Source organism: Drosophila suzukii, chromosome 2L (assembly GCF_043229965.1).
Source record: "Drosophila suzukii chromosome 2L, CBGP_Dsuzu_IsoJpt1.0, whole genome shotgun sequence".
NCBI classification, from domain to species: domain Eukaryota; kingdom Metazoa; phylum Arthropoda; class Insecta; order Diptera; family Drosophilidae; genus Drosophila; species Drosophila suzukii.
The window spans coordinates 16,047,276-16,068,904 of record NC_092080.1 but is presented as its reverse complement, the minus strand read 5'-3'; the positions used below and the strand labels follow the sequence as shown (position 1 = coordinate 16,068,904).

Genomic DNA, 21,629 nt, shown 5'->3' with positions numbered 1-21,629 from the left:
GGGAATTATACCCAAAATGACAGCAACAGTTGCCTTGCGGAATCACATTTAAATATGATGAGCTAAAAGAACAGAATCGCTAAAAATATATTAGCAGAACTGCCCATTCTTCAATCATCTATTTTTATATTGACTAATTTATGTCCGTACTTGCATTCTTTCCTGATACCTTTTTAAAACCAAGTCAAAGTGGTCTCGATTTCAATGGTTTCAAAATTTTAAAAGAACTAAAACATTTAAAAAAAATTAAATAAAAGATTCACAAATTTATTTACTTTCTGAAAAATCCTTACTTAGTTTTCATCCCATGAATATCATTAATTTTTTAGTTCAATATTTTCCTTAAAAAATGCAACTTTTACAAATTAGAAGCCATTTGCCTGCAGTGCCGTTGTGTTCTATTGACAAGGCTCTTGATACATTGATTACAAAATTATAAATCGGAAATGATTGATAACGCTTTCGAACGAAGTCATTCGGATGGGCTAGACCTTTGGACAAAAGTCCACCGGCAGATGGAATAATAGGTAGCAGATCTTCGAGCATTTATTCTTGATTATGTCCACGCTCTCTTCGTCTATGTAGGCCAGTATCTCGACGTTCTCCGCATCGGGGTACACCACCTTCGATTGGTACTCCTCACTGCATTCATCCAGGGGGGATTGTTTCACCACACACCACTTGCCAGTGTCCAATCCACAGTTCTGCTTCTCAAAGAGGTAAAATATGCGGCAGAGACGAGCGTCCACCACCTTTGGAATCACGAAAGACACTTTGATTAGTTCAAAGTGTCGGATAAAAGAGGTGACTTTGAAGGGTGGGCAGATCGCTCTGGTCTGGTTAATCAGCCAGTCCTTCGTATAATCGTCCTCGCCGACGATCAGCAAGTTGCAGTCGAATTTCGCCACCGAGGTGCACTCGCTGAAGCGCAGATAGCTCACTTCCTCCTTAACCCTGTGGAAGGATTTCAGCAGGAACTGAAGTACGCAAGTAAACTCGCAGCAACAGGGATTCTCCTCGTTGCTCACTACGACTCCGTACCGCCGATCCTCCGGCATGACCCTTTTATACGGAGGACGTTGGGGGTCTCCTCCGCAGCAGTCTACATTACACCCCTTCGAGGGGCAGGCTTGCAGTGTGCAGCTACTGGCAGTTGGCCCATCGCCCACAGAAGAGTTTGACCACGAACTTAGGTCTGATTCCGAGCTGCAATCGGCGGAATCCATTACTTCGATAACGCTTTACAATCAATTTTGATAGCAAAAAAATGTGTTGTTTGGAGTATTAGAATATATAATATAGAATAAAAATGGAACTGTGTAAAAAGCACCAAAATTTAGTTGCAAATCACGACCTTACTAAACAGAGGATTTTCGATGAATGAGTGTTAAACGTTCATAGCCCAGGCAAATAGTCAAACGCTGAAGTCACAGTCTACTTTTAACAAAAACTTTTAAAGTTATATTCTCATTTGAAAATCGAACTAAGACATGAGATCAAAATTCATTCGTTCTTGCCAGTGGCGGATCCAGAATTTAGTTGTGGGGTGGATAGAAAAAAAATTGTATCAGTAAAAAACAAACAGATGGAATAAAATACATAATACATATACTTTTCAATACTTTTCGGATCAAAAAATAAGCAAGGTCTGTATCTATGGATACAAAGAATAAAACTAACCCTTTAAAGTCAAATTACCAGATAAAATATTAATACTTTATCTTCTTTTTCGGTACCTCCTACAATAAATAAATATAGGTTTTACTGAAATGTTATTAGACTAGCTTTAATCAAAATCCCATTTGGCTTACCATTCCCAACCTGTTCCACTAACTCCTAAGAATGTCCACATACAAGTCTTTGTTCTTTGGCCAAGTAAAAATGTTCCAAATTATCTTGAGCAACGCATCTAGAACATTTGTTAAACCTTTCCCTAACGAAATTTGACAGGATATGCTTGTGTTTGTAGCCAATTTTCTGGTGTTTCTCTTGTTTTTGGCTTGTGTAATTTGTGTTATTTGCCCATAAAGTTGATGGTTGGCTCGTTTGTTTGACATTCCGCAGGACATGACCAAAACGGAGGACTCGCAAAGTGAAAGCAGTAGCATATTTTATTTCTCCTAATGATAGCCAGCTCGCCGAATGGCTCCAAGGACCAGAGGACGAAGGACCGAAGACCAGAGTGGCCGGGCACATAAAATGTGAAATTTACGGTCGGGCTTTCCTTTGTTTTTACTCAAATCGTACATAGATTATACAGAATTATGACGAGCGCGTGTCTATCCATCGAGCAGGACAATGGACGAGTGTCGCCTGCAGATTGGGGTGGACCCGAATCGAATCGACTGTCGTTATCGTCGTCCTGCGCAAATAGTTTTCATAAATTAATTTTATTTCGTTTGCGGAGCCTCGGACACAAAGGTCCTGCCCCCCGATTTCCAGACAGTTACATATTTCTTTACCAACTGTGCGTTTAGTTTTTCTTCGTTTCGTCTTCATGCCGAAAATTGACGTAAATTAGAGCACTTTGTGTCGATCTGCAACAATTTGGGCTACGAACTTGTATCGCAAATCCATAAATATTTATATTTACGGTTTAGTGTATGTTATAAATGACTGCAAAAGTTGCGGATAGGAAATGGTCTGCCTGGCGATCACATTCTATCTATCTCTGGGTCCACAATTCTGGATACGTAAGCAAGTTGGCGAGCTTCTTTTTAATTTATTAGGAAATATATTAAAGATGATTAATATAGCGCAAGCCAAACATTAAGTTGTTTGCTTTGAATATTCTTATGGGAAGACAAGAGCAAATATTTAACTTGATTTTCTGAAATTTCTGAATTTGGAACACTTAATGTAGGTATTCCATTTTCAAGAGCTGTTATAATTTCTTTAAAAATAACCCGTGCATTTTTGACATAGATTCTGTTTTATTTTATATTTATTTGGAAAATACAAATTTGGGTTGTAGTTTTTAAGAGCTGTTATAAATTCTTTATAAATAACCTATACCCTTTTGTCTGGCATTTTGATATTTTCTAGTTTCGTCCTTTCTAGTTTAGTATCATATTAAGATTTATTATTTTATATTTCTTATAGAGGACAGGTAGTTCAATAATTTTAAGCAGAGGTTTAAATATATATCCAATATCAAACATCTGCCTTATTTAGTTCTATATAACACGCTGGATTAGGTGACAACCTAAATCCGTACTTTTTTACCAATTCCGTTTATTTTTCCCCAGTCTGAACAAAGCCAACCGAAAGTGTTTTGCTTAAATCCGAAAAACTGAAATCGTAAAAATGAATTTTTAATGCCCGACATGGTTGGGTAGACCAAGGCGATAGATACGAATAGATGTGGAGTTTCGGTTGAAAGTATTCCTGGCAGCAGAAGGACCCGGCCATTTGGCTTGGACTGGCCAACCATCATTTCAAAATAACGTATCGTAAATTTTCAAGTTAACATCAAAATTGTGAAAATTATGTACAATTCCCAGGAAAAGCAACGAGGGCAGACCGAGAACATTCATAACCAAATTTATTGCAAATAAGAAAAATGTCCGCCAACCGATAGACGGACGGAGACAGAGATGGAGATGGAATGAAAGTGGGAAAATGGAGGGAAAAGTGGGAAAAAACTGGGGGAAAACTGGGGGAAAACCAACAGATAGACAGGAATGCGAGCGGGCTGAGTGGAAAACTTCAGGGCAAGGAGGACATGCTGGTCGAGCTGTGAACGTAGTAAAAGTGGCCACAGGACAACAACAAGGATGGCTCCTGTGCTCGTAGTTTTCCCACCCCCTCTGCGGTCAGCAGAAAATGTAGGAAAATAGATGAAAAGCAAAGCATAAAAAACATAAATTCCACACACACCAAAAAAAAAACAACGAGACACACAGAGGAAAAACAAGAGGAGCAAAAAAATGATGAAAGACAAACATGCGCCACAAGGATAATGGACAGCGGCAGCGAGCGAGATGGAAAATCGGGGACACTTTTGTGGGTGTTGTGCGCACACAAAACTTTTCTTTATCCAGCGGTGAAGAGGGTGGTGGTGGGGGTAGGGATTTTCCCGGGAAAGGGAGGCGGGTTGTAAGGACATCGGGTGGCTTCCATCAAAACAAACAACGGGGCCAAACACTTGACGAGCGCCGAGCTTCGAGCGTCGAGCATCCGAGGAGCCAAAGGATTTCCACACAACCGGGTTGACCCGAACTGAAAAGTGTTGGAATGTTTCGAAGTCGGGGGTTGGCCAGCTGGAACTGGCAACTGGAAGGCAACAACTATTCAGCGGATTTTACTTCAGTTAAAATAATATATATATATTGGCAAGAAAAGTATAGCAAATGTTGGGTTAAGTTGAACATAGCTAATGGAGGAAACCATATTTTAGTACAAAGAAATCTATCTCTCTATTTTAACATTTAAATAATTACACAGAGAAAACTATCCAAGAAATTTGTTCTTGCATTGAGCACATTTTTCTTGAATTGAGAACATTCGTTCTTAAAAACCGTGTAAGTTCATTTTGGTATCAATATAAGAACGAAATGGTGAGAAGAGAAATGTTAAATTGAGTTTATTTAACCACTATTTGATAAGTATACACTAAGGACTGAACTAATAGTTTATTTGTACATACAATGTACTTAAAAACCGCCAATTCAACTTTGTTCGAGCAAAATAAAAACATTTTCAACTTAAAAATGTCGTTATATTTTTAAGAACATTTTCAACTCAGAAGAGAACGTCAGAATTTTCTCTGTGTACAAAACAAAATAATTTGGGTGTACATTTTATAGTCTACGACCAAAGCAAAAGGATTTTGAGTTTAAAATCTTATAAAAAAAATAAAATATGGTTAAATTTTTAAAAACTTTCAAAATTTTCTAACTTTTGAAAACTATTTTGGAATCACGTATTTTTACCCTCTGATAAAATAGGTGATTTTTTACAGCTAGATTAACTCTGATCAGGAATAAAGATACTGCTAGGGTCGGTAACGGTTACTTCTTTTACTTTTCAACGAACTCAATTCGAGTAACAGGTATAATAATAACAAAAAGCTTATATTGTCTAGCCTTTAAATATCTAAAAAAGGGTATGTGAAGTTTCACAATACAAAATTTTTGCATAAAGTCAGAAATCAAGAACATTGTTTGCATTGGGTTTTTTCCTTCGATGTACGTACAATTACCCACTCATACTCACGTCGAAATAAACCCAGATGAAATGTCGAATTAAAAACGAAGTCCCCTCAGCAAAAACACCAGTTTTCTACCCCCATAAGTGGCCTTGAACCAAAAGGGGGCCGCAGTGAAGGGGTAAACAATGAAGTGTCGTCCGTAATTACATGTGCCACGCCCACCCGTGTGACAAAACAAAAATAGAAGGCCCCAAAATGAAAAGTCCTCGATGTGACAAACAACGGAATTGCTATTTTAGAACCCAAAAAAAAAAGAGGAATCCAAATTTGTGCAGATTTTTCAGCTGTGTCAAAAAATTGTCAGCACAGAGTAAATGGCAGGGCCTAACTGCCCTTCCAAAAACCCCACATCCCAAACATATATCCAACCCACTTTTCACCCTCTGGGTAAATATTCGTATATGTCATGGTAAATATGAGTTACATTCTGCTGCAAAAATTTGACACTTGATATTTTGAAAATTGTCTGCCAGCAAGCGAAACAAAAAGAAAAATCGACCGAAATGGAAATGGCTTTTGAATTTGAGGAGCATTGCCATCAAAACATTCTACGAATGGCAAACATTTTCGATTTATTTCTAATTAGAGACAACTTTTTGTTGGACGTTCTGGTTCTGGTCGTTGTTGTAGCTGGTTTCGATTTTGGTCGTTTTGCTTAATGAGTTGCAACATTTGCTCGCAGCTGAAATTATTTGACAGTTGTCATTTTGACAGTTTGTGGCAAAAATTAGAATGCGATGTGTGCAAATTAGCAGAAGTTGAAATGCTCTTTTAGCGAGTGGATCTTAAAAGGTATTAAAAGCTGGGTGTATTACTTATACCCAATTAAATAAATTGATCACATAACACGACTCTGAAAAAAGGAATTTATTATTTATTTTGAATAAAGAGCATCTCTTGCATGACTTCCTCTTTTTCATTTTTGTCTTCTGTCTTCCAATCTTTCTTGGTCTTTTCAACGAGTTGAGATCTTTTTGACAAAAGCGCCGAAAATCCCATTAAACATGTTGTACCCCATTAAGAGAATTCATTTAGCCAAATTAATTAACTTGTTGTTCTTAGCGACAACAATTACGGGCGAGTGAAAAGAACGCTTCCATCATCGTAAAATATTTGCCGATGAGGCGTGAAAATTAATAAAAATTATAAAAAAAAAATGTGGATACGTGATTTTGGAATATACGTATAAGTGGAAGGTTGCTTGCTGTGCTTTATTTTTTCGGCAGTGCCGCTATTAAATCATAATAAAAAATGATAATTGCGATTTTCACCCGACAAGCCGTAAATTAATGCCACGCATGCGAGCGAGACAAGTGTAAGTCGTGATTCAAATTGACGTGTCAACAATTAACATAACTCTTGGCCCAGAAAGAAGAGGCGTTCGAAATGTCCAAGAAGTGCCCGCCGCCCACGCCTCTGAATTTCCGCATTTCGGATACTGATTCAGAATCGGATTTGGGATCGGGATCGGGTTGTTCGGGGTGTTTGGGGTGTACGGGTTCGGGTTCGAGTTCGGGATCGGGACCAACGGCATTCGTCAATATCTCTGTCCGCACATCCATAAATTGGACCCCAGTCAGCGGCATCCAGCAGCTGCATCATCATCATCATCGCCACATTCTGGCCTGGTCAAATGGTTCGAAGACATTTTCCGTTGACACCGCGGATTTGCTGCGTGGGTTGCTTGCCCCGGCTTTCTTCTCTGTTGTGAAAGATCTTCGCTAAGGAGGGAAATATTTGAAAGATAAATAAACTAATAAATCATTATGTTAAATTGGCATGATATTTATTTTAGTGCCTTGATTTTTTTTCAGCTCGCCTCTCCAAAATTCAAATAGAACGGTAACATGTGTTATGTGGGAAATGCTCTTGGCATGTTCAACTGTCAGTCTGTTTAAAGTTTACACGAGCCCCGTTGGATAGACAACTGACTGTGGTGGATCTCGTGGGATTATTAAGAATAATATAGAACAGTTGACTTTGGAATGCATAAAAATACTTGGAGCTTTATATTGAAAACCGTGGAATAATTTAGAATGTTTTTGAAATAGATTCAAAGAGCAATATAATAAATGGAAACACAAAAACACAGAAATCACAGTTATAAGTTTCTTATAAAAAATAAAATTGTAATGTATTTTACTTATAATAATTATATTTTGGTTTTGGTATCATTTTATATGGTTCTTTATATTACTAATCGGTAAATCCAAAGGACATTGTAATACTTGGAAATATTTTATACAATTTTGATTTTATTCAAATTGAATTGTGTTGTCTTTTCTTATAATAACTATACTTTGTTTTTCGGATAATTTTAAATGGTTCTTTAAGTAACTGATTAGTAACAGCAACAGAAAAATTATTGTTCGCTTACATATTACTAATATTCCGGAATACACTTTTTGAATATATTAAACCTAAATTCCATTTTTAGTATTTCATTAAACTATATCACATCATATCATTTAAACTATACCATATCATGCAACTACATGAACACTCATTTAATATTTTTTAAAAAGAATGTAATTCATGGAAAGACTAAGAGACTATGAAGTCATGTCATTCCGCCTTTTCTGCCCCCACTTAATCATCTACGATTCAATGCCCACCATGATCTTTCCCTCATTCAAGAAGAGCAGTGAAATGTGAACGAAAAAAGTGCGGTTTTATGTGCTAAATTCTGCATGTGGAAATGCCAAATTTAATGTTATACTTCAATAAAAACTTCTCGAAGGCAGACGGCGGCCAGTTTGGGGCAGCGGCAACATGTTGCAGGGATCGCAGGCATGTGTACGATGTGTATTTGTGCAACGTCCGCATTCCTGCATCGAACATTAATTTACACAATATTAACAACATGAAACAGCAGCGAGATGCAACAACAGCGCCAACTTTTTATTAATTGCAACCGAGCGACAAAAAATATTCGCAGCAAATAAAGTTGCCCGTGGAGCAACTTGCAACTTGCAACCGCAGTGGCAACATGGGCGTAGGGGTAGGGCGCAGGGGGGGCTGAGGTCCAGGGAACACATGCTAATTTTGCCCCAGTCAGTGACAAGTGCTTGTCAACTAGAAAGGCGGGCTCCCAAAGATCTGGGGGATGAGGACGGACTGGGAATCGAGGGAGCGCCGAGTGGGCCAATAAATAACAAGTGAAAAACAAATGGAAAATATTAAAAACTGACGGATGCCTGCGTTTATCTGTGTCTGCAGCGGGGGGTGCAGGGGGTTTTCCAGGGCGTTTTCCGGGGGGTTTCAGGGGGCGGAGGAGGCGGTTGGGCAAGGGCGAGACGTAAAACAAAAGCGAACGACCAGGCCATTCCAAAGACAAATGAGAACAAGCTGTGGGCCGTGATGCAAGTACAGTGGAGCTAAGCTCCATTAAAACAGCATACAAAAAGTAAAAAGATTTAACCCACTAATAACACCCTCTAGTAAAAACAATGTTTGGCCAACCTTAAGATGCGCACTTTGGATTTTGTACAATTTTGTTTCCTACGCATGGCATTAATACTTAAAAGAATCTAGTAAGAATGTTCTTACATTTTATGGTTACAAAAACAATTGGATTTTTTAGGAACTGATTTAGGTCACTTAAGCTAAAATTTAATTTTAAGCAGAAATCATTACCACCTAAAAAATAATTGCTATGAATTTTGAAGCTATAGCTTTAGTGTTTAGAGCTCTGCATAGGTTTTTTAAGCGGCAACAAGGGGTTTATATAACCGATATTTGCATGTAGGTTGGGTTATTTATTTGATGTTTATATTAACATCGAATAATACATTTTTTCATTTGTTAACATTTTGATACTTACAAATTTGTAAAAATTTTATTAAATGGAAGGCCGTTCTTTATCTTATATTAATTGTTCTTCCCTTAATTGTTATACCCGTTACTCGTAGAGTAAAAGGGTATACTAGATTCGTCGGAAAGTATGTAACAGGCAGAAGGAAGCGTTTCCGACCCCATAAAGTATATATATTCTTGATCAGGATCACTAGCCGAGTCGATCTAGCCATGTCCGTCTGTCCGTCTGTCTGTCTGTCCGTCTGTCCGTCTGTCCGTCTGTCCGGATGAACGCTGAGATCTCGGAAACTATGAGAGCTAGGCTATTGAGATTTGGCGTGCAGATTCCTGAGCTTCTTACGCAGCGCAAGTTTGTTTCAGTAGACTGCCACGCCCACTCTAACGCCCACAAACCGCCCAAAACTGTGGCTCCTACAGTTTTGATGCTAGAATAAAAATTTTAACTGAAATGTAATGTTCTCATCAATACCTATCGATTGACCTAAAAAAAAGTTTGCCACGCCCACTTTAACGCCCACAAACCGCGAAAACCTGTGACGCCCACAATTTTTATGCTAGATAAAAAATTTTAACTGAAATGTATTTGTCTCGTCATTACCTATCGATTGACTTAAAAAAAAATTTGCCACGCCCACTTTAACGCCCACAAACCGCAAAAACCTGTGACGCCCACAATTTTCATGCTAGATAAAAAATTTTAACTGAAATGTATTGGTCTCGTCGATAACTATCGATTGATCCAAAAAAAAATTTGCCACGCCCACTCTAACGCCCATAACGCTTAAATCTGTATACCGCCGGTAGGTGGCGCATTTTAATCTCGCTTTGCTGCTTGCATATCTCCATTTAGCTGAGTAACGGGTATCTGATAGTCGAGGTACTCGACTATAGCGTTCTTCCTTGTTTTTTTGTGTAGTATTACATTATATCCAAAATATCCAAGTTTTTTGAGAATGCTTACATTAACAAAATAAAAAGGAAATTTTTAAATATTTTCACATCTCAAGAAATATAATATTTTGTTATAAAATAAAACTTAAAGATTTTATTCGATAAAATGTTATTTACTTTTATTTTGAAACTCAAAACTATTTCACATTCTATAATTTTTGGAGTCTTAACTTACCACTCCATCCCACTGTTAACACTAGGGCAAACGTTTTTCTTTTCGCTTTCTTCGCAATTAATTTTGCATGCAATTGAGGAAAATAGCGTGAATGGCTTTATTAGTGCAACATCGAATGGATGGGCAGGAAAGGGAGTCGGTTTGGAGAAGTGGAGCACCCCATAGAGAGATAGAAAGGGACGGAGTGCTGGAGAAAGACTGGGATATGAGCGAGATGGGGGAAATCGAGCAATCCAGAGGCGCCGACTTTTCGCTCGTGTCGATTTCGATGCTTCGATGTTTGATTGCCGCATATTTGAATGCTGATGAGCCCGCGTTGATGGGCCGTGAAAGGCATTTTACATAATAAAACGAACATAAACATATCGGCCCGACCGACTACAGATTGCTCATCTGTATATACATATGGCGGGGAGAAAATTTGAATAAATATCCGAATTGCTGTAAATCACAATCAAGCCAATCGAATGGGTTGAGCGAGACACCCACTATTTATAAAATATCTTTCTCGGCGAGTTGTCGCCGCCGTTTGCCTTAGATTTCGTCATTGGGTCGTCGCTTTTTGGGGTCGAAATAAAACTAAAACGAAAACTTAACATATTTATCGCCGCGAGTCTGTCATAAATTTGTTTTATAGAAGGCAGCATTATCAAATTGACCGAAAAACATTTCATTATGGGAAAGAAAGCATGAAACAAACTAGAAAACCGAGCCAGCCACTATCTATAAACAAATGGCATCGGCAATTAGTTATAGTATCTATAGCTGTATCGCTCAGCCGTTGGAATACATCTCATAGATGGATTGGGTATGGGGCAGGCAGATGCAGAAGATCGGGGCAAACTCATCTCTGACATTGTCGTCACCGTTGAGCATTTAAATCTTTCGATTGCCGCTATGGGACTTCCTCTCCTTTGCCCCTCCAGATCCATAAATAATCGCCAAAAATAAATGCGACGACACAGTTTTTGTTGAAATTAAAACAACTCATAAATTGAGAGGAGGATCACATAGAACATACCTCCGCTTTTGAGAATTCATCAAAAGGTGGAAAATATTTTGAGAAATTTTAAAAAAGCTAAGGGATAGAAGAGGATGGATGAGAGAAGGATGGAAGAGTTTCCGAACCCTTAAAGAATGTATTTTCTTGATCAGGATCACTAGCCGAGTAGATCTACCAATGTCAGTCTGTCCGTCCGTATGAGCGCTGTGATTTCAAAAACTATAAAAGCTTGAATTTTGGGATAACGCATGCAGATTCTAGAGATTCTTGCGCAAGGCAAGTGTAATTCAGCAGAGTGCCACGCCCACTATAACAATTTTTCCTCCTATAAAACCTTGAGGCAGGCATGTATCTAATTAGTTAGTTAAGAAAGGGGTATATGATAGTCGAGACACTTGTTTAATGACACTCGCTTTAATGATATAACCATTAAAAATATTTCTAAAATTAAATACACTTTTATTTTTATAAAATATCATTCCATTTCGCATTGTTACTAAAAATCTAAAACTTGTAAAATAACTTTTTAATCCATGATTGCTTCTTTAACCAAATCGGGCCAAACCATTAACGATTTGAACGAATATCTTGTGACTTTCATCCCGTGTAACTCTATACGGTCTTCAGTCAGGACTGTCCATCATAGGATGCCGCCAAACTGTCCAGTCAATTATCAAATTAATTAGCTAAGCCTATCTTAGAGTCAGTCAAGTAGGAGCTCCTAATTGCAATTGCAACATGAGCCTGCCAGTGGAAGGGGCTCTTCGATCTCAAATGTGGCATCAAATCAAGTGCGTAAAATATTGGAGAGACTGTGGAGAAAGGTGGCTGAAGGCCGGGGGATTGAAGGATAGGAGCTCCATCAAAAGTGCAATCGAAGCGACAGCAACTAGCGATCTCACGATTTATAATCACGCATCACGGCCAGAGCGACAAAACCTGACAGCCTGAGCTGCTAATGAATGATTGATGTGTGTGGCGATTGCAAAAAGAGAGATGCATGTGGAGGAAAGGCACTTAAAAAAATATATAACAAGTAAAATAAGTGAGATTTTACCAAATTTTACAAAAAAATTGTGTGTCAATAGATAATTGGAAATGTCTAGAAAATTCTGAAGTTTTCGTCAGAAATTTAAAAAAGAAAGACATTTTTGAGCGCAAATTGTTCTTGATGTGCTTAAATCAAGTTGAAATGGTTCTTGAAACCTAGTTGAGAAATAAATGTATATAAATAATTATTTCAATTATATCCCTTTGCGCTGTCTAAATAAATTTCATATATGTAAATTCTGAATGTGAACTTAAATAAATTTTAAGAAAACATAGCCTAATATTCTTTTACAGCACAGAATGTATAAGTTTTACTTTTAAAGTAAGTCTTTCTTACCATTTTGACATAAAATATTTATTTATAGAACATTTTTTTAAAATATTGAAAGATCAAATAGTAAACAAACAAGTTTGATAACGCCAGTTTAAATATTTATACTGAAATTTGTTGCTCCTTTAATTTGTTTGAGTGCATGAAAGCGCAAGATTGTGCAATTTGTTGACCTTGTATTTGCATTAATCATCATTGATTGATCACTGGACCTGACTAAGTACTGGCCTCTAGAGAGAGCCGGAGCTTTTGCGGTAGCAGCCCGAACAAGAATTTGATATCAGTTGAATGAATGACTGACTGACTGACTGAATGGCCGGGTGACTAATTAGCGCGACGAGAGCAGAAGGAGGAGATCCAGCTTATATAGCATACGTGGTACGTACATATATGGCCAGCATCCGATCCGCCTTGATTGATGGCACCGCGAAATTCAAGAACACAGCTGCTGTCAAGTCATCGCGAAAAGGATTAGTTCGGTGCGATGTGATGTGATGTGAGGATCGGGACTAGGTTGGGGATATAAATGCAGATGGGTATGGGTATGGAGATGCGATCAAATAGTGCCGACACATCAGCTTCCAGTATAAAGTTGACACTGGCAAAGTTCGCGCTGCGAGGCTTGATGGATCAGGGGTCTTTGGAGGGACAGGGACCCAACTCCAAAGCATATTCCATCAGCTGTCACAAAATATGTCACTGTCAGTGCAGATGAGATTTGCGCAGAATTCTCCGCTTTCCTGTGCAGATTCTTCTTAGTTTTCGGCCCGAAATTCTCTCCTCTTCCTTGCGTTTTCGGGGAGATTGACAAGGGAACGCTGCTAATCCAATTTAATTTGAATGTCAGTTCGTCTGGAAGACAAGACTCAGCTCCAGTTGAGTTGATCCGACTCCCTAACTCTGGGGGCACCAATTCTGCGACTCTGGGACTGGAACTCCGACCGGAGATGAAGATTCATGGGTATTAAGGAACTCTTCTTCATCTGATTTGCCTTTCACTCTTACTACTAATTTTATTGTTTTTGCCCTGAACGCCGCTGCTCTTCGGCGGCATTTCAAATTTGTTTCCCAGACACATGTTCGACTTAATTTGGTTCACTGAGTTTTTGGAAACGAACAAAAAGCCTTGACGGTATTTTTGAGGGCCCAAAAGCGGAATGCACACGGCCAGCCAACAGAAGCTAAAGAAAAGTTAAATTGTTCGAAATTCGATATGATTTGGATTAGCACAGTAGTTTGTTTGGGCTTATATATCATTCGTGATCGCGAATCGGTAGTCGATAAACAAAGCTACCGAAATTTAATCATTAGGAAAGTTATCATATATATCTACACCAAACAAAAACTTTTAGTTTAACAACTGATTGAAATATATAATTATGGTAAAATATATATTTAATTGTACGATGTCTTAACTATATGTAAAAATGTTTCAAATATCATTATCAGTGACTTATTCTTCAAACTATAACACATTTCCTTGTTAGTTTGTGCTGCCATGTTTCCAATATCCGTGAGTCGGATTTATCTTTTGTCTTGCCATTCTAGAGTCGAAGGATCTCATGTATTGTTTCATCATTTCGAGAACCCTTTCGGATTGTCCATCCATAATATTGATGCTCTCCCCCGGCATTGTTGTTTCGCTGTGACATTTTTGGCGAGCCATTCCCTCCGAACCTCGAATGCTGTCCACCGGAGTAGGTGCCTTTATTTATGTTTATGGCTTATGAGACACGACGACACTGCATTGCATTAGCTGGAGCTGAAGCTGAATCTGTAGCCAAGTCCCTGCTTTTGGCCAGGTCCAGCCTGCTCCAGCTTCATCTCCACATCCAGATGACTTTGCAAGGAGGAGAAAAATAATGGCGCACAATGTGATTTTTCCGTTGACATTTTGGAATTTGCTAAGCGCGCGCGTTCATGTCTCATCAGCTTGTTAGGGAGTTGCAAAATGCTCCAGCTTGTGATGGAGGAGCAGATTTGGATTTAGGGAGGAGCTTTAATCACCAGGTTGTAACACGACACGAAAATTGGAAATTGGGTTGGGGAAAACATGCTTAATTTCGATAGTTTAAACGAATTTATAACTTACTCTTTGAATACTAAAATGTCCAATTAAATTTGATCATTTGTAAAAAAGTTGCACGCAAAAGTTATATTTAGTTCACTCTTACACAATCAAAATTGTTTCTGAAAATTTTCAAGGATCATTTTCTCGTCTGCATGTTAAGATAAAAGTTAGTTTCATGCTTACAGAAGGGTTGGTATTTTGAGTTAAAATCCTATTCATAGTTTAAGATGCGGGTAAGAAAACGTTACTAAGAAAGATACAATTGGCTGTTACGCCTTAAAATCTGGAAGATTATATGGAACTGAGTTATAACTAAATCAGACTTTATATAAAAGGCACTAACCGCATTTTAAATATTTCAAAACTATATATTTCCAAATTTTCTTCAATGTAATAAGAAAAATTTCCAATCTTGGTTGAATATTGTTAAAACTCTCACTTATGCATATCTGTTTTTTCAAAATTACATTTTGAAGTCTTTAGATAATTCATTTCTAAGAAAGTTAAAAATTGGTACATACGCCTTTGGATATGCAACATATTTTGTAAGTATATACCTATACCTTAATATCTAAAACCTATCGGGACTCCAAATACCACCCAATATATATTTCCGATTTATGTATATCGATCACGGGGCCATCTCTAGCTTATACCAGAGTAATCCGATCGATTGAGACCAAATAAAACGGAGAGCAGGAGAGACTGGAGCGGCGGCAAGAGAGATGTCCATCGCAATTGCCTGGTGGTAACTGAGTTAGTAGCTGCTCCTCTGGCTCTTCAGCTCGATCCTCGACAATGACAACGACTCGGTGGATGAGGATGAGGATGAGGATGAGGATGTGGATGTGGATGTGGATGAGGATGGGACTGAGGTGAACTGAGCTGCGGATCAGGAGACCCAGTCGCGTCTGTTGTTCCTCGCACGCGTGCGCATTTAACGAAATTTATTGGAGTCTTTGCTCTGGAATTTTGGGCTTGTGTTTTCTGTCTGTCTGTCACTCGCTGGCTCTGGCTGCCTTGGCCTTAGCCTTTTGGCTTTAACTTTGCCTTGGTGGTTTTGGCCAGAAAAGAGGAGCTGGAGCAGGAGCATTGGCCAGGCCAAGCAGAAGCTGGCTTAGAGCGGAGCTCACTTCCATTGTTTTTTTTTTTTTTTGGCTCGCTTGATGCGATCGATTCGATTCGTTTCGATTCGCCAAGAAAACGCATTGCCAACGGGGCACACAAAGTGGCTAGTTTTTGCTGCCTGGCCTGCCCGGGCTGTCAGCGGTTCGGGTTCAGGTTCGGATTCAGGCATCCCCCGGAGCAGAGCCAAGTTTTTTAAATATTTTATCAGTCGACTGGAGTTTGGTGGAAAACGCTGATAAAGATCGCGCCACTTTTTTCCCCCTAGCCTGGTCGCGTAATGAGTTTGTTTCACAGCCTTTCGCGAAAAAAAGAAAGAGCGGGCTGGAAAAAACTGCTAGGGAATTGTCAGCAGAGTCATCTGACAATGTGATTAGTGGTGCTGAAGAAAGGAATTTTTTCTTGGGCATTAGACCTTGATTATATTATTTCAAGTCAGTCGATAATCTTAAAAAAAAGGACATTTAGCGGGGAAAAAATACATTTCGTTGAATTTGGAATTTAAAAAATCACCTTAATTATATTGCGACAATGAAAACTAACAAGTTAAATATGATATAAATAGAAAATAAAACAGAATTGCTAGTCAATGGGAGGATGTATTTTTAATCGGAATATAAACATCTAATCCTAGTTATTGCTTGCCTCCAAAATTATTATAAAAAATATTTTTGATATAATTTGTATAGGTTTTTATTTCTATGTCAATGGGTGAATATTTTCAAGGAAAAGGTTTAAGAAAATGTTTGCTAATTGGTTGTATTGGAAAACAAATTTTCAGACCGTTTATAATTCCTCCAATTGTTCTAATGGCTCTGTCTCTTCCGATTGCATGTCGATGGACACCGTTGATATTTGATGACCTGGAACTATGACTCTCCCCACGGCAATCGGTTTCTCGTTCTCCGGCTCAAAGGTGCCACAGTCGTAGAGCACCAGATTCTCGTCGTGATCGGTGCAGCTGAAGATGCCGATCAGCACGAGCTTATTCTGCAGTACCACTCTCATTTTTCGACCCAGCCACTTCTTGAGAGATTCGCGTCCCGGAGAAAGGGGATTCCCATCGCTCTGGCCATTGGTGATTACGATGGGCCTGAACTTGGAGGGACTGCCTGGTGAAACGGGCTTTTCTTTCTCCATCAGGCTGATCGAATGATGAATTTATTAATTTGGTATCAAATAGTTATAGGGACTGCCTGCTTCTGGCCTGCTATATGCTGTATGCTAATTCAACCCCACAGAATCCAGAGGAATCCCTTCTTTCCCTTTTTTTCTCATTTTTGAGTAGATGTCTCTCGGGTATCTGAGCACAGATCTCGGTGCACAATGCACAAAGCGCAAGAAAAAGTGTCGCCATCCGTTTTGGACTTGTAAAAGTCCAAGACCGAGCCCCTGCAACACGAATGCCTATATAGCATATGCCCCATACACATGCTGTCCCCGTCGTCCGTCCTTTGATGGCCAAAACGAACTGAAAGGCGGCACAAGTCCGCAGTCGTCTGCGCAACAGTTCAAAGTTTTGAGGGCCCGCTGCCACTGCCACTGCCAATCGGTATCTGGTAGCCAGGGAAACCGAACCAAAAACCAAAACCAAAACCAAACCAAGCCATCCTCGTCCTCGATCGCCAGGTCCAGCATCAGCTCCTCAGCTCTCCTACTATCCAACTCTCGAGCTGTCCACAACCACGACGACGACAACCAGATCTCTGATCTCTCGAAAAAGCTGCAAGTTTTTGCTGCCGTCCGACTGTTTTGCCTACACTTCGAGGCCATCAGCAGCGTCTGGGGAACAAAAAGCGTTCGGCACAGATCAAATTGGAATTACATTGCTGACTGGTCCCGATATCGGGAAAGGGTAACGTGGCATTTCGATGTTATAGGTTGACTGAAGGAAGTCAAATAGTGGAAGCTATAAAGTAATATATTTTTAGTAAATAATAGGTTAATGTATTTTAATGATCTTTCTAATAATGATATTTCATTCATAATAAAAAAACAGCGTCTTCAAAAATTAACATGTTATATAGTTTGAATATTGGGAGAGTCAGATGGAATCAAATATTTTATAACTTGTATAACTTGCCATGGATTTGTTGATAATAAAAACTTTTTCCCAGTTTATAAAAACATTCTTTAACTATGTTAGCTTATATGATCTTTTAAGAAATATATTATATAAAATTAAAAGAAAGTATAGATATGATAAGTTATTATAAATACTTAACTTTTGGAAATATTTGTTATGCCTAATGATTTCTTATTTTCAAAGTATATAGATTTTTTACAAAGCTTTTGTACGTATATTTATAGTTTTATCTGAAGCTAACTTCAAAACTTATAAATGAACATATATTACCATATTTTTATTCAGTAGGTCACGTACCCACTTGTTTAGAACTCAAACTCAATATTTAATCGTCTTGAAAGAGTATCCCCAATTCGAAGCCCCATCTTCACCTTCAGTTCTGGCTGAGGCCACAACAGCTCCCGACATTGGCGATCGATCGCATTTGATATATTTGCTCCTCGAGCTCTGCGACTGTTTGCCAACTGCAGTTTTGGATGTGGTGGCAATGGCGTCGTCGTCTCAGCACCCCCTTTCCCCACCCCTGCCTTGAGCCCCCTTTTCCCCAGCCACTGCCCCTGCCTCATGCCACCAGTATTCTTTGTTGTCCATCCGCTGGCGATTGTTGTTGCTGGTGGCACGGCATAAGCCCGAGATGTTGCTGGTAGCCGCTGCAACTGCAACACAGCAACACTGCAACAGTTGCAGCACAGCAATTGCCGCTGCCTCGGTGCTACACCTTCGCAAAAGTCGCAAGAGCTTGGGGATTTGAGGATGGAGGGTCGAGAATCGAGGCTGGAGGATTGGGGATCGGGGATCCAATGCCGCCCCGGTCTCCTCGCAGTGTTTATGTCGTTTATGTGAAATATCAGCTGCTCATGTCGAGAATGTTTTTGTTGCCTTGTTGCTTCTGCCACTTTTTGTGGTGTTGCTGCTTTCGGCTCGGCAGCGTTTTGTTTATGGCATTGGCGGCCATTGGTCAGCGATTGGCTGCCGCTTGAGCCTCAAATCTTTACACTCCGATCGCCGAGCGGCCATAAAGTAAATTATAGCAACAACGGCGGCATCGTTGGCGGAGAATTATGTTTTTTCGGGGGCGGGGGTGGAGGAGAATCTAACAATTTTCTATGCATACATTTGCACCACATTCTGCGCTTTTGCACTCAATAAAATTTTAAACATATACGAAGAGATAAGTGTAGGTTTCCGCATAAAAGTTGATTGAGTGACCATTTGGCCTGATTTTTGGGGGTTTATTACCATATCTGCATATTTAGTTTGGTTTGTCTTTTACTTGGTTGGGAAAACTTTTAAGAACTGCAAGTTTTAATTATTATTATTATTTTTAGTGTCAAAACTACACCAATATTTTTCATAATTTTCCTACCAGACTTATGATATTAGTTAATAAATATATAAACCAAATTGTCATCTTAGGGGTTTTGCCATTTTAAAGGTGTGTGAGATTATGGGACATATCAGACATCTTGAAAGACTGCGGCCAAAAATGTTTTGAAAACTTAATACACTAAGTTTAACCGAAATATATGTAATCAGGTCCAAACACTTTCGGAGGTTAACGTCTTTTGGAAACTGATACAAACTATTGAAATTTTTTTTATTTTTCATTTGTTTATACGCTTAAAATCTATGGATTTCAAACGCATTTCCTTTTTAGTTTTCAAACGAGTACAATTTCAAATGTTTTTTGTAAAAAGTAGGCTGCGACTTCAGCGTTTTGCCCAATTGCCTAGGCTGTGAATGTTTCACACTCATTCATCGAAAATCCTGTGTTTAGTAAAGTCGTTATTTCCAGCTAAATTTTAGTGATTTTTACACAGTTCCATTTGTATTCCATATTATATATTCTAGTACTCAAACAACACAAATCTCTTGCTATTAAAATTTATTGTTAAACGTTATCGACTAGTCATGGATTCTGCCGATTGTAGCTCGGAATCAGACCTAAGTTCTTGGTCAAACTGTTCTGTGGGCGATGGGCCAACTGCCAGTAGCTGCACACTGCAAGCCTGCCCCTCGAAGGGGTGTAATGTAGACTGCTGCGGAGGAGACCCCGAACGTCCTCCGTATAAAAGGGTCATGCCGGAGGATCGGCGGTACGGAGTCGTAGTGAGCAATGAGGAGAACCCCTCTTGCTGCGAATTCACTTGCGTTCTTCAGTTCTTGCTGAAGTCCTTCCACAGGGTTAAGGAGGAAGTGAGCTCTCTGCGCTTCAGCGAATGCACCTCGGTGGCAAAATTCGACTGCAACTTGCTGATCGTCGGCGAGGACGATTATACGAAGGACTGGCTGATTACCCAGACCAGAGCGATCTGCCCACCCTTCAAAGTCACCTCTTTCATCCGACACTTCGAACTGATCAAGGTGTCTTTCGTGATTCCAAAGGTGGACGCTCGTCTCTGCCGCATATTTTACCTCTTTGAGAAGCAGAACTGTGGACTCGGCACTGGCAAGTGGTGTGTGGTGAAACAATCCCCTCTGGATGAATGCAGCCCGGAGTACCAATCAAAGGTGGTGTACCCAGACGCGGAGAACGTAGAGATACTGGCCTACATAGACGAAGAGAGCGTAGACATAATCAAGAACAAGTGCTCGAAGATCTGCTTTGGACTTTTGTCCAAAGGTCTAGCCCATCCGAATGACTTCGTTCGAAAGCGTTTTCAATCATTTCAGATTTATAATTTTGTTAGCAATATATCGAGAGCCTTGTCACTAGAAGATGATTTGTAACAGTCCCCACTTTTGTTAAAAAAAGTATACTGAAATCCAACATCGGTAAACAATGTGTTTTAAATAGAAGATTAGTAGTATTAATGGGGTTATACTAAATATCAAATTTTACTAGGATATTCTGTAAGGCGAGAAGGCATATCAAGCCAAAAAAATTAAGTTGACTAAATTATCATAAAGTTTCTACTACGCACCACCTCTTTGATCTGCCTGAAAATCATTTAGGATCATAGAAATGTAATAGTATTTATGTATTTTGTTTTGAAACCCCAGTCAAACATGTGCTATAACCTTGTACTAAAAATAAAAAATGTAATCTAAGTTTACCAAAAACTTTTACAGTTTATTTACATATTTACAATACAAAAATTGAAATAGTCATGGTAGTAATTTGCGTATGTCTTAGACCCACCCACAAAGTTTGACCTTCCACGAGAACCCAAATTCCTTGCATTTTACCTGGTAAAGTCCCCTCAAATTGCGGTAAACAAAACGCCTTCTTTCAGCACAAAGCCCCTAGAAAAATCGCAAATTAATGACGCACACGACAGACTCGCAGAAAAGTCACACTGGGACTCGGGTAAAATATTTGAGCTACCTGCCGCCACTTTCACCAGGCCAAATAGGCGGATCGTCCTCTGCCCGAAGCGAGGTAATCCCCACTAATCCATCAGACCATCGCAATGTTGGCGAATGCGATTTTCCCGGCAACTGCATCAGTGTCAAAATATTTCCCCGCCGATTCCCCGTCGAGGAACGTGTGTTGGCATAACAGTTGCACATTTGCATCCCGTATCCGATTGTTGAACAATGAGTAAAAAGTCAGGGCACCGATCTGATTTATGGGCTGCAGAATTTCACTTTCGATGCAGTTGCAGTCCATCACTAGGGATTGGTTTGACATACGGGTTTAGGGCCTGTTCTATGGTCCGTTCCTTTGTGATCCGGCTGTTTTCTAGGTTAGTCCCTCCGCTTTCCCTCGTAAATCACTCAGGCACTAAGTCTCCCGTTTGACGTCTCCCGTCAAGACAATGAAATGGTCGCAATTTCGTCAGTCTGAAGCGCTACCGAAGTGAAAG

The 21,629-nt window shown here is 39.4% G+C and overlaps 2 protein-coding genes across 2 annotated transcripts; one reads left to right on the top strand and one right to left on the bottom strand.

Annotated features, from left to right (window-relative positions):
- Positions 1 to 485: 485 nt before the first annotated feature.
- LOC108014538 (uncharacterized) lies at positions 486 to 1,226 on the bottom strand. The gene has a single exon (XM_017080720.4). The coding sequence runs from the start codon at positions 1,224 to 1,226 to the stop codon at positions 486 to 488; it is 741 nt and encodes a 246-aa protein (XP_016936209.4).
- Positions 1,227 to 19,731: 18,505 nt separating this feature from the next.
- LOC136116976 (uncharacterized) lies at positions 19,732 to 20,550 on the top strand. Its single transcript, XM_065865001.2, has one exon. It carries the CDS (start codon positions 19,732 to 19,734, stop codon positions 20,548 to 20,550), a length of 819 nt encoding a protein of 272 aa, XP_065721073.2.
- Positions 20,551 to 21,629: the final 1,079 nt, after the last annotated feature.

Bases quoted from the DNA above. Each gene is read 5' to 3' on its own strand.
- LOC136116976 (XM_065865001.2), top strand. From the start codon at position 19,732: ATGGATTCTGCCGATTGTAGCTCGGAATCAGACCTAAGTTCTTGGTCA.
- LOC108014538 (XM_017080720.4), bottom strand. From the start codon at position 1,226: ATGGATTCCGCCGATTGCAGCTCGGAATCAGACCTAAGTTCGTGGTCA.